Source organism: Loxodonta africana, chromosome 1 (genome assembly GCF_030014295.1).
Source record: "Loxodonta africana isolate mLoxAfr1 chromosome 1, mLoxAfr1.hap2, whole genome shotgun sequence".
Lineage (NCBI taxonomy): Eukaryota > Metazoa > Chordata > Mammalia > Proboscidea > Elephantidae > Loxodonta > Loxodonta africana.
This window is the reverse complement of record NC_087342.1, coordinates 174545233-174560625: the sequence shown is the minus strand read 5'-3', so window position 1 is coordinate 174560625 and position 15393 is coordinate 174545233. Positions and strand designations below refer to the sequence as shown.

At 41.1% G+C, this 15393-nt stretch overlaps 1 protein-coding gene across 1 annotated transcript in view; it reads left to right on the top strand.

Moving 5' to 3' along the window:
* The window catches only part of SLC22A16 (solute carrier family 22 member 16), a 51994-nt gene that overhangs the window by 16082 nt on the left and 20519 nt on the right, over window positions 1-15393 (top strand). The window contains exons 2-4 of the mRNA XM_064289732.1: window positions 1852-2331; window positions 9598-9715; window positions 14291-14822. Of these exons, the coding sequence (XP_064145802.1) occupies window positions 1852-2331; window positions 9598-9715; window positions 14291-14822 (1130 nt within the window). The remainder of the gene's footprint in view (window positions 1-1851; window positions 2332-9597; window positions 9716-14290; window positions 14823-15393) is intronic.

Genomic DNA, 15393 nt, shown 5'->3' with positions numbered 1-15393 from the left:
AGCACACAGGAGGAACGAGCTAGACGAGCAGTTCTCCAAAGGGGACTCACAGGCCTCTGGACACCCCAGACCCTCTCAGGGGGCCTGCAAGGCCAAAGCTATCGTCACAGTAACACTAAGATGTTAGTTGCCTTTCCCATGCCCATGCTCTCATGAGAATACAGTGGCGCCTTCCAGAGGCTGCATAGCCTGTAATGCTGCGTCAGATTAAACGCTGAAGCATTTAATCCAGGCAATAAATGGATAACAATGCGTTCTCGCGTTCTCATAAATTTTGTTTCGAAAACTATGTTGTTGTTAGTTGCTGTGGGGTGGGCTCTGACTCAGGGCGACCCCATGTACAGCAGAATGAAATGCTGCCTGATCCTGTGCCATCTTCATAATCCTTTAAACCAAAAACCAAACCCGGTGCCATCACTGAGTCTGACTCACAGCCATCCTCTGGGATTTCCAAGGCCGTAATCTCTACAGAAGCAGACTGCCACATCTTTCTCCGGTGGAGCCACTGGGTGGTTTTGAACCACTGACCTTTTGGTTAACAGCCCATCACTTTAACCACTGTGTCAATTATGAATTATTTAATGTTAACACGTAATGGGTTTATTATTGCTATTTTAAAATGGATTAATATTTTTTAAATTCTCCATTTTAATTTCTAATATGTAAACGTTACATAGATATATTCCACATGAAGAAAAGCCCTTTGGGGTCCTCAGTGATTTTTAAAGGAGCCCTGGTAGTGCAATGTTTAAGCGCTCTGCTGCTAACCAAAAGATTGGTGGTTCAAATCCAGCCAGCGACTCCACAGGAGAAAGACCCGGTGATCTGTTTCCATAAAGATTACAGCCAAGAAAATCCTCGGAGGCAATTCTACTCTGTCGTATGGGTTGCTGTGAGGGAACCGACTTGATGGCACTCAGAAACTATCATTAACAGGGTAAAGGACTCCTGAGACCAAAAAGTTGAAGAACTGCTGAGCTGAAGGGTGGTCAGAGGGTGTTGAGCAAGAGGGTGATAAAGCTCCTTCCAGTGAAAGGGAGCATCAGGGTCAGATAGGGTGAGCAGGCCTGAAAAGCAGGAAAGGGTGACAAAGATAACTTTTGTCACCAGTGCGATTTGCCCCGAGTTTGGCCTTGACAGGCCCCTTTTTCTACTTCCTGTTATAACGATTTTACAGTAATGTTCTTCTTTGTCTGAACTGATTCCTCTTTCAATCTAAATAATCATCTGCCCAGAGGAGCTGTTTTGACTCTTCTTTCCAGGGGTGTGAGTTTTGTGGGACAGTCCAGATTTCATATATTCTGCCCTGCTGTCCTATGAGTACGGCTGTCCTTGTGAGACAGTTTTTGTTCTAGAAAATATATCAATGTTGGTTTGAGTCTATAAATTTGGTGACCCTCCTATACATATATATGTCTATAGACATATATATGTGTATACACATATATATGTGCTAGTTGCTACTGGAATGTCTTTGTTTCTAGGCCCTCTCAGTAGACAGAGCCAGACAACATAGTATCTATATACTCAGAGATGTATATAAATCAAAAAACCAAACCCATTGCCGCTGAGTTGATTTCAACTCATCGCAACCCTATAGGACAGAGTAGAACTGCCCCATTGAGTCGCTTGGTGAATTCGAACTGCCGACCTTTTGGTTAGCAGCCGTAGCACTTAACCACTACACCACCAGGGTTTCCAGCCATGTGCTTACACATACTATAATTGTTTCTGTATTTGTCCATTTGTATGTATATTAAGCTAAACAGGATGAAGAACCTACATAGTTGCTTATGTTCTTTTTCAGCCCAGAGGCCAGGTATAATAACTAGCTTTTTCTCTCTTTTGCAGATTCCAGATATTCTTTTATTTTATATGTGCCTTCCAGAACATCTCTTGTGGCATCCACTACTTGGCTTCTGTGTTCATGGCGGTGACGCCAAAGTATGCCTGCAGACCCCCAGGCAATGTGAGTTGGATTCTTTTCCACAATGCCTCTAGTTCCAGGCTGGAGGACATCTGGGCCCTGTTGTCACCAGGCCAGGAAGGTCACGTTGCTGTGCAGCTGCAGGACGGCACAGTCTGGGAGCTCAGTGGGTGTCACAGGTCCTGGAGGGAGGATGCCCTGCGCTTGGAGTATGAATACAGCGGCAGTAAGCGCGACTTCCCTTGCTCAGACGGTTACATCTATGACCGGAGCAAGTGGGAAAGCACTGTGGTGACCGAGTGGGATCTAGTCTGTCACCGAGAATGGCTCGCAAAGGTGATCCAGCCCATGTTTATGCTTGGAGTCCTGCTGGGAGCACTGATTTTTGGCTACCTTTCTGACAGGTAAAATGAAATGTTTAGCATTGTTGCATCAGTCTGGGGTTCATTTTCCTATCTGTTTTTCTTAGGATATGGACAATTATGTCCAAAACTTTAATCAGCTTCATCCTTCCTCTCTAAAGACCTATCTCTTTGCCTGTCCATTAATTAACCAGTTGCTGTCGAGTCTGACTCATAGCGACCCCATGTGTGTCAGAGTAGAACTGTGCTCCATAGCGTTTTCAATAGTTGATTTTTTGGAAGTAGATCACCAGGCCTTTTTTCTGAGGAGACTCTAGATGGACTTGAACTTCGAACCTTTCAGTAAGCAGCCAATTGTGTTAACCATTTGCACAGCCCAGAGAATCCTGTCCATTTTTTAGTAAGGCAAAATAATATAGTGGTGAGAGGATGGGCCCCGAAGCCAGTTGGTCTGGGTTTAAATCCCGATTCTACCACTTCTTGTAGCCCCTGGGCAAATTGCCTAACCTATCTGTTTCATAAGGAGCCCTACTGGAGCAGTGGTTAAGCCTTTGGCTGCTAATCAAAAGGTTGGCTATTCAAACCCACCAGCCTTTCCATAGGAGAAAGATGTGGCCATCTGTTTTCATAAAGATTACAGCATTGGAAACCCTATGGGGCAGTACTACTTTGTCCTATAGGGTTGCTATGAGTCAGAATGGACTTGATGGCAATGGGATCTGTGTTTCAGTATCTAGTTTGTAAGCTGGTGATGAAAATAATAGCACTCATCTCAAAGGGCTGTTACAAAGTTAGTACAGAAAAATGTACTCTGGACATAAAGCCACTCCATAGATATTAGTTATTACTTTAAATATGTTTCTCTACGTAGACTTGCTTTTTAAGAGCTGTAGTCTGGTCTAAAGCTGTAATATCTATGAAATTGTGCGTTTGATATATCAGGCACATTTTAAAAGATACACATTAAAATGAATATATAACTCTTAAAGTTCATCTTGTACGTACATGGATCCACTTTAAGTACTTGTGCTTTAAGAGATTGGTTTATGTGGTCCACATAGTGATGAATTTTACAGGTATGTGCTGGGCACTGGGGACCTAAAGACAATAGGAAAGATCAAGAATCTCTGCCCTTGGGGTGGGCCAGTCTAGCGGGACTGACAGATGTGTCCAAAGAAAAATGGCAGGGCATTGTTGCAGCCAGGACTATACTAGAAGTGAACACAGTAGAGACGAGAACTACGGAAGCCTGATAAAGGAGGATCCAGGGCTTTCGTGAGGGGCCTGGAGAACTCTCCCCCTTACAACCTGCATCCCATTCAGGAGGTGGCACTGGAATAATGAAGTCGGAACCAAAGTGGAATCTAGTTATTTGGTGGCTGAAGTTCTGTTTTCGTGTTGAAGAATCTTCATCACACCTGTCTTCCTGAGAGGTGTGGAAGTTGTCAGTGGAGAGAGGGACAAAATCTGCCTTTTTGGTTGGAATAAGGTAGAAAGTTGGAGGTATTATTTTGAATTACTTATTTTATTGGAAACCCTGGTGACGTAATGGTTAAGTGCTACGGCTGCTAACCAAGAAGTCAGCAATTCTAATCTACCAGGCACTCCTTGGAAACTCTATGGGGCAGTTCTGCTCTGTCCTATAGGGTCGCTATCAGTCAGAATCGACTCGACGGCAACAGGTTTGGGTTTTTTGTTTTTAATTTATATTGGAGCTTAGTGACTAAGATGGGCAGAAAATACCTTAGAAATTGATGGAGAGTCTCCCCTACCACTGACCTCGAGAGCTTCATTTATTAAGTTGTCTAGAAGGCTACTTATAACTAGCATGCCCAAAAGAAGGCAAGAAGTTAAAATCAGGACAAGGAAAGAACATTGATAGGCTGAAGCTAAGGCCAGGAGTGTGAAGGGAGAACAGGCAGAGCTTGGAAGGGTGTTGGGTGATGTAGTGAAAACACCCACCCCCTGCACACACCTATACACATCCAGTAAAGAACTCCAAAGGTGAGCTGAGGTAGGGGTGCTACCTAAGACTGGAAAGGGACAGTGTGGAGGAAGTCAGAGAGCATAGACTACATATCACATTGTTATAATCTGCTAGCAGGAGGAGAAAGAAGGGAATTCACTTTATTTTTGCAGTTTTGAAATATGTGTTTGCTTCCCTCAACTATATATGGTTATTTTAAGAAGCACTGTTTTTATTTAACTTTTGTCATTTTTCCTATTTAAAATCTTTTTTAATTTAAAAAGCAGTATGTGCTCGTTATAATAAGGTCAAACAATTCAGAAATGTGCAAATTAAAAAGTGAAAGTCTTTACTCTTTGTCTTCCTCCACCAAAAACAAGGCCCCACTTCCTAGGGGTGACCGCTGGGACGGTGCCATTGTAATCTTCCGTATTCGCTTCTTAGGGCCGCCATATCATTACCGCAAGGCGAGTGGCTTAAAACAACAGAAATTTATTCTCTCTCAGTTCTGAAGGCTAGCAATCTGAATTCAGGGTGTCGGCACTCACCTCAGATGGTTGTTACAAAGGGTTGTTCCCCTCCGAAGGCTCTAGGGGAAGATCCTTCCTTGTCTCTTCCAATTTCTGGTAGCCTAGGTGTTCTTGGCTTGTGACAGCATCCCATCAGTCTCTGCCTCCATCACCACATGGCATTCTCCCTGTATCTCTCTGTCTCCTCTTTTTATAAGGAGACCAGTCATATTGGATTAGGGCCCACCTTACTCCAATATGACCTCGTGTTAACTAATTACATGCTAACTAATTACATACACAAAGACCCTGTTTTCAAATAAGGTCACATTCACAGATACGGCGGTTAGGACTTCAATATATCTTTTTTGGAGGACACAATACAACCCATAACAAATTCTGTATTTAAAAAAGTAAATCAGATTCTGTTTAGTTTTGCTTTGGTTAATTGTGTTTTCACCTCTCAGAAAGGCACTCATTATTATTCCTTCCTGACTTCTGAAGCCCTTTGCTTACTGCTGCCTACTGGCAAGAAACCAACACATAGGGAAATGAGTGGGCATGATATGGAACCATTTCTGGAAGGTTAAAATCTTTTTTAATGTTCTGTTTCATCGTTATGTTCTAGTATAGAACATGAAAAGTTATTATAGAAATTGGCTGAGGTGGGGCCGTGGAGTTGATTTCAACTCATAACAACCCCATGTGACAGAGTAGAACTGCCCCATAGTGTTTTCTAGGCTGTAATCTTTACAAAAGCAGATTGTCAGGTCTGTCTTTGGTAGAGCTTCTGGGTGGGTTTGACCACCAACCTTTTGGTTAGCAGCCAGATGCTTAATCTTTGCACCACCAGGGTTTGTTAAAGAAAATAACTTGTTGTTGTCGAGTCGATTCTGATTCATAGTGATCCTATAAGACAGAGTAGAACTGCCCCCATAGGGTTTCCAAGGAGATGCTGGTGTATTCGAACTGCCAACCTTTTGGTTAGCAATCAAACACTTAACCACTGGGCCACTAGGGTTCCATAAAGGAAATTAGGTATAAATACTTGAAAGTTTGGGTTTGAAAGGCAAGAAGGTGAAGGCAGAGCATGGACAGGTAGCAAGAAGCTTCTGGTTGGGAAATGATGGTCACAGGGTTTATGCTGACTGACCTTTTTCCTTCTGTGTCTGCCTGGGAATGAGGAGCAGGCGTTGGTTAGGCTGAGAGTCAGTCCCAAAGAACTGGTTGTGGCACTGTGGTAGGTTACTTCATGCTCTCTTGCGGGCGAATTTGGAAGTAGGAAGGTCACACTTTCTAGAAAGAAAGCTGAAAATGGAAGGGAAACTGTTGGCAGATGAGGACCAACAGCTGTGGACAGGCCTTAGAGAATATAATTGGAAGTCAACGCTCATAGTGTTAATTTTCATTAAGCAAGCCCGAGGAAAATTAAAGTTATAATAAGCAGGAATCCATTAATTAAGGGTCAGTTTCCTCTCCTTAAAATACACAATTATACCTAGTTATTTGGATTTAACTCTTTTCAAATTATATATTCTATGTAAATATTAAATTGATATGGTTAATAGTTAATAGCTCTTTTCAGTGTATCCATTTATTCTTATTATAAAGCATAACCAGGCAGGAGTGAGCTAAATTCTCTTTTTAAGTTAATTATGTGTTTGGAGAACTAGGCTGTTTGGGCCATGATCAACACTGCCTTTTGGTGTGGTATCAGATGATAATTATAGGCAGAGTGCCCAGAATTTAAAAAAAAATAAGCTTTCTGGCACCTAAGAATCACTTAATATTGGCTGAACAAATTAATTATTGACCTTTAAACTCAAAACTATAAATTAACAGGTAGGGCATAGAATGGAGCCCTGGAGGCACAGTGATTAAAAACTTGGCTGCTAACCAAAAGGCCAGAAGTTCGAATCCACCAGCTGCTCCTTGGAAACCCTGTGGGGCAGTTCTACTCTGTCCTCTAGGGTCTCAAGAGTGGGAATCAACTCGATGGCAATGGATTTGGTTTTTGTTTTTAGGGTATAGAGTACGGTACATTATAGCTGAAGATTGAAAACTGTTGTACCATAACAGTATCCTTGTGAAATCTTCATAATATTTACTGTAGATTTTTTTCCTTACTCTTTAGAAAATTATTTTAGGGTGTTTTATATGTCATATTAGGAGAAACCCAAATGGCTTCTCATAGGTGTTATGTATTACTATTGTCATTTAGCAGGCTATTGTATAAGTTATCACTTGCACTTTTTCTGGTAAAATGTGTTGAATGCTTGACGCTTGAAACTAAAAATATTTTCAATTACACTATACTGTATAACAAAAGTGGGATATAAATAATGCCTTTAAAAGGATATCAGAGACCATACTTAATGATATGAATGCGACTAGAGGAATCCGAGAGACAATGCTCCCCAGAACTTCTGATGGCACAGGACAGGAACCATCCCTGAAGACAACTCATCAGGCATGAAAAGGACTGGTCAGCGGAGGGGAGAGAGATGCTGATGAAGAGTGAGCCAATTAAATTAGGTGGACACTGGAGAGTGTGTTGGCAACTCTTGACTGGAGGGGGGATGGGAAGATAGAGAGGGAAGATGGCAAAATTGGCATGAAACAAGAGACTGAAAGGGCTGACTCAATAGGGGGAGAGCAAGTGGGAGAAGGGAGTAAGATGTATGTAAACCTACATGTGACAGACTGGAATGGTAAATGTTCACTTGAAGCTTAATAAAAATTAATTTAAAAAAAAAAAAGGATATCGGAATATATTAATGGACATAAAATTTAGTTTCTTCATTTCTCCAAGTTCAATGTTCCTCTCCTGTAATGCAGCCTATTGCATGTGCAAGAGTCCCTCTGGGCCCTCTGCCTGACCCCCCTTGGGACTTTGGGCAAGGGGAACCGACACAAATAAGCTGATTCTCATGCTACTTGTTGTACTGTAAGGAATAAAGTCCTTTGTTTCTGACCCAGGGGTCTTGTGTCTTCTGCCAGGATCCATTAAACAGTAACAGATTCACTTATTAGCTTGTAAACAATTGCTGTTGAGTCAATGCTGACTCATGATGATACCACGCATGTCAGAGTAGAACTGTGCACCATGGGGTTTTCAAATGGCTGATTTTTTCAGAAGTAGATCTCCAGGCCTTTCTTCTGAGGAGCCTCTGGGTGAACTTCAGCCTCTAACCTTTTGGTTAGCAACTGAGCATTTTAACTGTTTGCACCACCCAGGGCCTTCTAGCTTGTAAATACGGTAAAATCAAATCACAGACCCTATACTTGCCATCATCCTAGACTGGAGAGAATTCTCACAAATGATTTTTCAAGAAAATAAATAACTTGTGAAAATTAACCAAGCATACATGATTAAAAGGCACCATAAATGATATTTAGCAGAAGTAATAGGCACCAGAAGCAGATTCACAAAGACTTCAAATATTAGAAATATAAAATAATGTTTAAATTTCTAGAGAAATAGAAGACAAACTCAAAAATATCTAGAAGTAACTGGAAATTACATTAAAAAAAAAGACAATGAAATTGAAGAATAACTAAAACATCTAGAAATAAAAAACAAAATAAGTGAATAACACACTTCCTGGATAATTTTAACAACATATTATACATAGCTGAAAAAATAGTGAAATGGATAGGTCAGAAAAAATTATCAAAAAGCTCAGAGAGACAAAGAGGTGGGAAATGTGAGACATTAGAATTCATGGAGGCAGAGGGAGAAAGCATGAAATATTTCATTGGAATACCAGAAAAAGAGGAGAGAGAAATGGGCCAAAGACAATTTTTGAAGGAGTAATGCTTGAGAATTGTTGGAACTAATAAAAGATATGAAACCCTGGTTTTTAAAAGGCCAATTATTCCAAAGCAGAAGTTAAAACAAAACAAACAGAAACCTACAAGATCTACAAGTAGACACATCATAAATCTGTAGACCATCAAAGCAAAGAGAATCTTAAAAACAGCCGGAGGAAATGACAGATTATTTTCAGGCTGCAGCAGTTAAATCAACAAGCAACTTCTGAACGGCAGTAATGAAAGCCAGAAGACAATGAAAGAATATCTTCAAATGTGATGGATAAAAACAAACAACCTTCTTTCTGGAAGCAAACAAACACCAAAACAAAACAAAACTGCCAACCTAGAATTCAATACACAGTGAAAATATCTTTCAAGAATAGGTGTGAAATAAAGAAATCTCCAGACAAATACAAACTGAGCCAGTTTGCCACCAGCAGACCTTTTACTAAAGGAAGTTCTAAAGGATCTACTTTAGGCAAAAGTAAAGTGATCTTATATGGAAGGGCTGAAATGTAAGACAGAATGTAGATTAAGGAATATAATAACTGTGGGTAAATCCAAGTACTGTCAGTAGATCAAAAGGAAAAGAAAAAATAGGGAGAGATAAATTTAGAACACCAGACAATAATAACAAGTAACTCAGAAGGGGGTATGTGGCTATAAAAGGTTTTAAGGTGCTGGCGTGGCTTGGAAGAAGGGAAACATGTCGATTAACTTTAGATTTTGATTCGTATGTGTTATGGATTGAATTGTGTCCCCCCAAAAGATATGTTGAAGTCCTAATCCTTGTATCTGAGAACATGACCTTGTTTGGTTATAGTCTTTCTTTGAAAATGCTACCAGTTATGTTACTGAAGCAGGGTGGTCCTAATCCTTTCTGAGTGATGTGTTATGAAAGGGGAGAACAGAACTCTTAAAAATATAGGTAATACTCATCTTTTGTGACTTGGAGTGGATGCTTAAACTATTACAGATCTATTTTCCTTCTCCCACTGAACGATTCTTATTTTTTAGGGTGGGAAGACGTCTCATCCTGTGGTCTACAAGCATTGGCAAATTTTTGTTTGGCATAGCAGTGGCGTTCACCTTTGATTATTACAGCTTCATGGTCACACGCTTTCTTCTTGCCATGGTGAGTTGTGTTTTTCGCCTCTTTAATTCTGCAGCATTTCCATGTTCAACCATAACTCTCTTTGGTTTGCTCATTTAAGATCTAGTGAAAGAGATCAAGGACTAACCTTTGTTCACTCCACGGCAGAAGTCTTTCTGAGGGTTACTAAAGCCTTATGTTTAGAATGGAACTCACTAAAATGAAAAATCGTTGCTTATTGGGCAGAAGTGTTTTGTTTGACCTAATGCCTGGCACATGGCCTATAGCTGATAATTACTAAGGCATTATTTTATTCCTGGGCGATTATATTGGTCTAGTCAGGTCCCGTTTATACATGAGCCAAACAGGTGGTTAAGGCTTATTGCTGAAGTCATTTGTGTAATGTACAGTAAGAATGAAAATAGGAGGGCATTAGACTTTAATTTTATGAGAAGGAAGAGAGTGTAGTGAGGAGAGCATGAGTTTGAATACCAGCTTTGTCATAGATTGGCACGTTAGCTGTCTGACCTCCGGCAAACACATCATTCTCTTTGAGTCTTAGTTTCTCATGTGTAAACTGTAGAAAATAATACCTGTTCCACTGGGTTATCAGGATTCAGTGAGATTAAATGTAAACATCTACAGTATAGAACCTGGCATAGAATAGACACACTTCACAATGGTAATTATGGAAAATAGACCAGTGAGCAAGGAAGCTGTCCCCACATCTGGTAAGGCTTTCAGACAGATCTCCAAACTACCAAACAACAGCGGGAACAATTCTGTTTGGAGGCTACTAATCAGTGATAATGGAGTGAAGTTTTCATCTGAAGTAAAAACTTGTGATCATGCTGAATGCAGAGAGGGGCATGCAGAAGAGCCCCTCTAACCAGGGTGGGTAATCTGGGGGGCTAGAGAGAAGCCAAGGATTTAAATCTAAGAAGAGGTCACCGAGCCCCTCCATAGAGAGCAAGGGGCGTGTTCGGTTTTGGAGTCTTCATTTATGGCTGGAAAGGATTTGTAGGAAGCCACCTAGATGGCCAAGGGTAGGGAAGATACACTGAAAAAAAGATCTAGGGGAACTGAAGGTGTCGAGCCTTGAGATGAAGTAAATATGTATATTTAGATATGTGAAGAGTTTTTAATACCAAAGATAGCAACCAGCTGTTCTGTCTCCACTGAGGGCAGAATAAAAGGAAACTGCCCTGTAACTACAGGTCTTCATGGCACAGTGGTTAAGAGCTTGGCTGCTAACCAAAAGGTCGGCAGTTCGAATCCACCAGCCGCTCCTTAGAAACCCTATGGGGCAGTTCTGCTCTGTCCTGTGTGGTCACTGTGACTCGGAATTGACACAGTGGATTTGGTTTGGCTTTGGGCTCTGTAACTGCAGAGTGAGGTTTGACACGAGAGACCTGGTGTGACTGATGGTTCAACAGACCACAGGCACTGAGAGAGTTTGAAGCCCCTCTTCTGGAAGGCTGCAGAGGATAACTGTGAAAATATCTGCTTCAGTCTTGCAAAATACTATGTGTTGGTTTCCAGTCCTGGGAAAAATTAGGCAGCACCCCCTGAGCACATCTCTGAAATGTGGCCTCAATTTCCTGTGGCTCTTTCCTTTGATTTTTGTGGGAAATGTATTCATGGTAGAATTCTGAGTATGGAAGATCAAACAGATTCATTTGTTCAACACATTTATTGATTTGTCTACAGAGTGCAGTGCTAAGTAAAACAAACCTGGGCTCTGTTTCAATCATTCTGTCATCCAGTGGGGAGGCAAGACATCAGCCACCTTCAAAAAATAAAAGTAACTATGACACTGAGAGTATAACAGTGTGGGGGCGTCCCCACTGGGTCTGGAGGATCAGGGCTTTTTAGTTCTAAGTGATAGGTAAGAGGAGAACATTCCAGGCAGAGGGAGCAACAGGTGAGAAGGCCCCGAGAGGAGAAAGAAATTGAAGGTCAGAATGTCTGAAGATGAGAGAAGTAGGAGCCCTGGGTGGCCTGATGGTTAAGCATTTGGCTGGTACCAGAAAGATGGTGGTTGGAGCCCATTCAGTGGCTTTGCAGAAGAAAGTCCTGGCAATCTGCTCCCATAAAGATTACAGCCTAGGAAACCCGGTGGGGCAGTTCTACTCTGTCACAGGGGGTCGCTATGAGTCATAATCAACTCGATGGCACCTAACAAGAATAACAGAGAAGTGAGGTATGTTGATGAGTATGGAGTGGGGAAAACAGGTAGCAGATCAGCTAGGACCCTGTAAGATGGTAAAGATTTGCTCTATTATCCTAAGGGTAATGGAAATCCACTGAAGGGGTGATGTTATTCTGGCTCTTTGTAGGGGTGGGGTCTGAGTAGTTGTGAGGAAGAGGGTGTTATCAGTGGAAGATATGGGTGTGAATTGATTCAAGATGTATTGCATTTTGGAATTATTCAGGCAGCTGTGTGTGAATTGTCTGAACCCAGTGACAGGGGTAACCAGAAGGAAGTCAGAGTGGGCTCATGAGAAAGAATTAGCATAAAAAAATGGAAGGGGACTGATGTTACAGCTTAACTTAATGGAGCAATATGTAGTATTTGAAGGCTATCAGAACCTTTGTTTCTGTAAAGCAGTAAGCATTTATCAAGCAACTACTAGGTTCTTGGATATAGGAGTCCTCATTATCAGAGCTCATCATCTGAGTCCTGCAGTTACAAGGATCCATGGGGAAGTAAAAGCTGTTGTCACAAATACGCTGTAAAGAAAAATATGCTGAGCTGACCATTAATTCCGTAGTCCCCATCGAGCACCTCCCTGCTTATGACTAGTGCCAGTTCCCTCACTGTGGGGACATCCCTGTAGTCCAGCCTTTCTGTGACCATCCAATGCAAGGTGAAATTGCAGATTTTGCAAAGTCTTTGAAAGCGATGTGGGAGGACTGCTTGAATTCCACCCAAAACCCTTGACAGATTAGGATTTGGCAGAACTAGACCAGTTACCAGTTAACTTTTTGAGGAAATTAACATCAACAAGGATGATGATGTGAGTACTATCTGAATATCAAAAGATTAAGAAAGGCCTTGGGGAGAGCCAAGGAAACCCTAGAATAATTTTGCAAAAATTAACTCTATCATTTGTGTTGCAATGCCAAATGTGAAATAACTTTCCAGTAAAAATTCTAATCCTTTCCCTCCCCTTCTGGCTCCCAGGCCCCATCTTTTCACTCATTCTTTGTTAATCCAAGAATTATCACATATTGTTATTTATTATAAATTTTGTTGGAGCCCTGGTAGCGCAATGGTTAAGAGCTAGGCTGCTAACCAAAAGGTCGGCAGTTTGAATCCACCAGACACTCCTTGGAAACTCTATGGGGGCAGTTCTACTCTGTCCTATAAGGTCACTATGAGTTGGAATTGATGGCAAAGGGTTTGGATTTTTTTTTTTTTTGTATGAATTTTGTTGAATTAAAGATAGGCTTTTTTTCAAATTAAATTTTAATCAAATATTTTTTTCTTACCATTAGTTATACAATTTTTGACCCCATTTTAAGTGGATTTAACAATAAGGACCTCCCGTAAATAGATAAAAGTGCTCTGGTGGTGCAGTGATTAAGCACTTACTCAGCTGCTGGTAGGCAGTTAGACCCCACCCACCGCTCCCTGGGAGAAAAATGTGGCAGGCAGTCTGCTTCTGTAAAGATTACAGCCTTGGAAACCCTATGGGCAGCTCCACTCTGTCCTTCAGGGTCATATGACTCAAAATGGACTAGACGGCAATGGAATGGGTATATGTGTAGATAAATTGATAACGTGCATTTACAAGGAACTGAGAAATAAATTCACATTGTAATGGAACATTTAAATGAAACAAAAGGCAGTATCTAACATTTATATCATAAATGATCTCTCAAATTTTGCCATTAGAGGTGGAGAGGGTGAAGGAAAATGAAAGGGCCTATTTAAGGAGGAAAGATGGACCAAACTGAGTGCCATTTTACAAATATGATATGGGTTTCTGAAAGCAATTCTTTGCCGTTTTCTTTCTCGCCTATGTGCGATTTGCAGAGAGATCAGACCCCTCAGTACAGTAACCCACCTTATCTGTGGTTCTGCTTTCCACGATTTCAGTTACCCGTGGTCAATCTCAGTCTGAAAATATTAAATGGAAAATTCCAGAAATAAACAATTCATAAGTTTTAAATTGCGTGCTGTTCTGAGTTGCATGACAGAATCTCCCACCTTCCCACTCTGTCCAGCCCGAGACGTGAATCATCCCTTTGTCCAGCATATCCATGCTGTGTATACCACCCACCCGTTAGTCACTTTGTAGCCACCTGAGTTATCAGATCAGCTGTCGCAGTATGGCGGAGCTTGTGTTCAAGTAACCCTTATTTTACTTAATAATTGTTCTTTTTTATTATTAGTTATTGTTGTTAATCTCTTACTGTGCCTAATTTATAAATTAAACTTTCTCATAGGTATGTATGTATAGGAAGAAACATAGTATATACAGGGTTCAGTACTATCTGACATTTCAGGCACCCACTGGGGATCTTGGAATATATCCCCCTTGGATAAAGGGAAACTTCTGTAGTTATAAATGTGACCCTAAATCTGGGCCACTCCCCTTTGTTTTTCAGGCTGCAAGTGGCTATCTCGTGGTAGTGTTTGTCTATGTGACAGAATTAATTGGCATGAAGTTTCGGACATGGGCATCCATCCAAATGCATTCCTTCTTTGCAGTTGGAGTAATGGCGGTGCCTTTGACGGGCTACTTGGTCAGGACCTGGTGGCTCTACCAGATAGTCCTCTCCACAGTGACTGTTCCCTTTGTTCTGTGCTGTTGGATGCTCCCAGAGACACCTTTCTGGCTTCTCTCAGAGGAAAGATATGAAGATGCACAGAAAGTGATTGATACAATGGCCAAGTGGAATAGAGCAAGCTCCTGTAAATTGTCAGAACTTCTATCACTGGATCTAAAAGGTCCTGCTGGTAGCAACCCCTCTGAAGTAAAGAAGCACAACTTATTAGACCTGTTTTGTGACTGGAATATTGCATTAAGAACCCTTACCATTTGGCTGATTTGGTTCACGGGGAGTTTGGGATTCTACTCGTTCTCCTTGAATTCTGTTAATTTAGGAGGCAATGAATATTTAAACCTCTTCCTCATGGGTAAGTATTAAAATATATTTAAAAGTAGCAATGAAGTAGAATTGCTACATGTTTTTCAGTATTTTTATTGTTTTTTTTTCTACCAGGGATAGTACTGCCAACCATATTATTATGGAATCTTTTATTATATTTTATACTGTAACACATGTAGGTATTTTCTTTTAAAAAATGTGAACAGTTCAGAAGAATTCTGTTCTCCTCCCTCCCTCTTGCCACTTCTTCTTGCTTGCTTTCTTCCTTCCCACCCACCCTCACCCTAGAACTCCCTTCCCCAGAGGTAACTTCTTTTTTTTTTTTAATTGTACTTTAGATGAAGGCTTACAGAAAAAACTAGTTTCTCATCCAACAGTTAGTACACACATTGTTCTATGACATTGGTTAACAACCCCCTGACATGTCAATGCTCTCTCTTCTCAACCCTGGGTTCCCTATTACCAGCTTTCCTGTTGCCTCCTGCCTTCCAGTCCCTGCCCCAGGGCTGGTGCACCGTTTTAATCTTGTTTTGTTCCGTTGGCCTGTTCAATCTTTGGCTGAAGGGTGAACCACCAAAGGTAACTTCTGTAACGTTTGA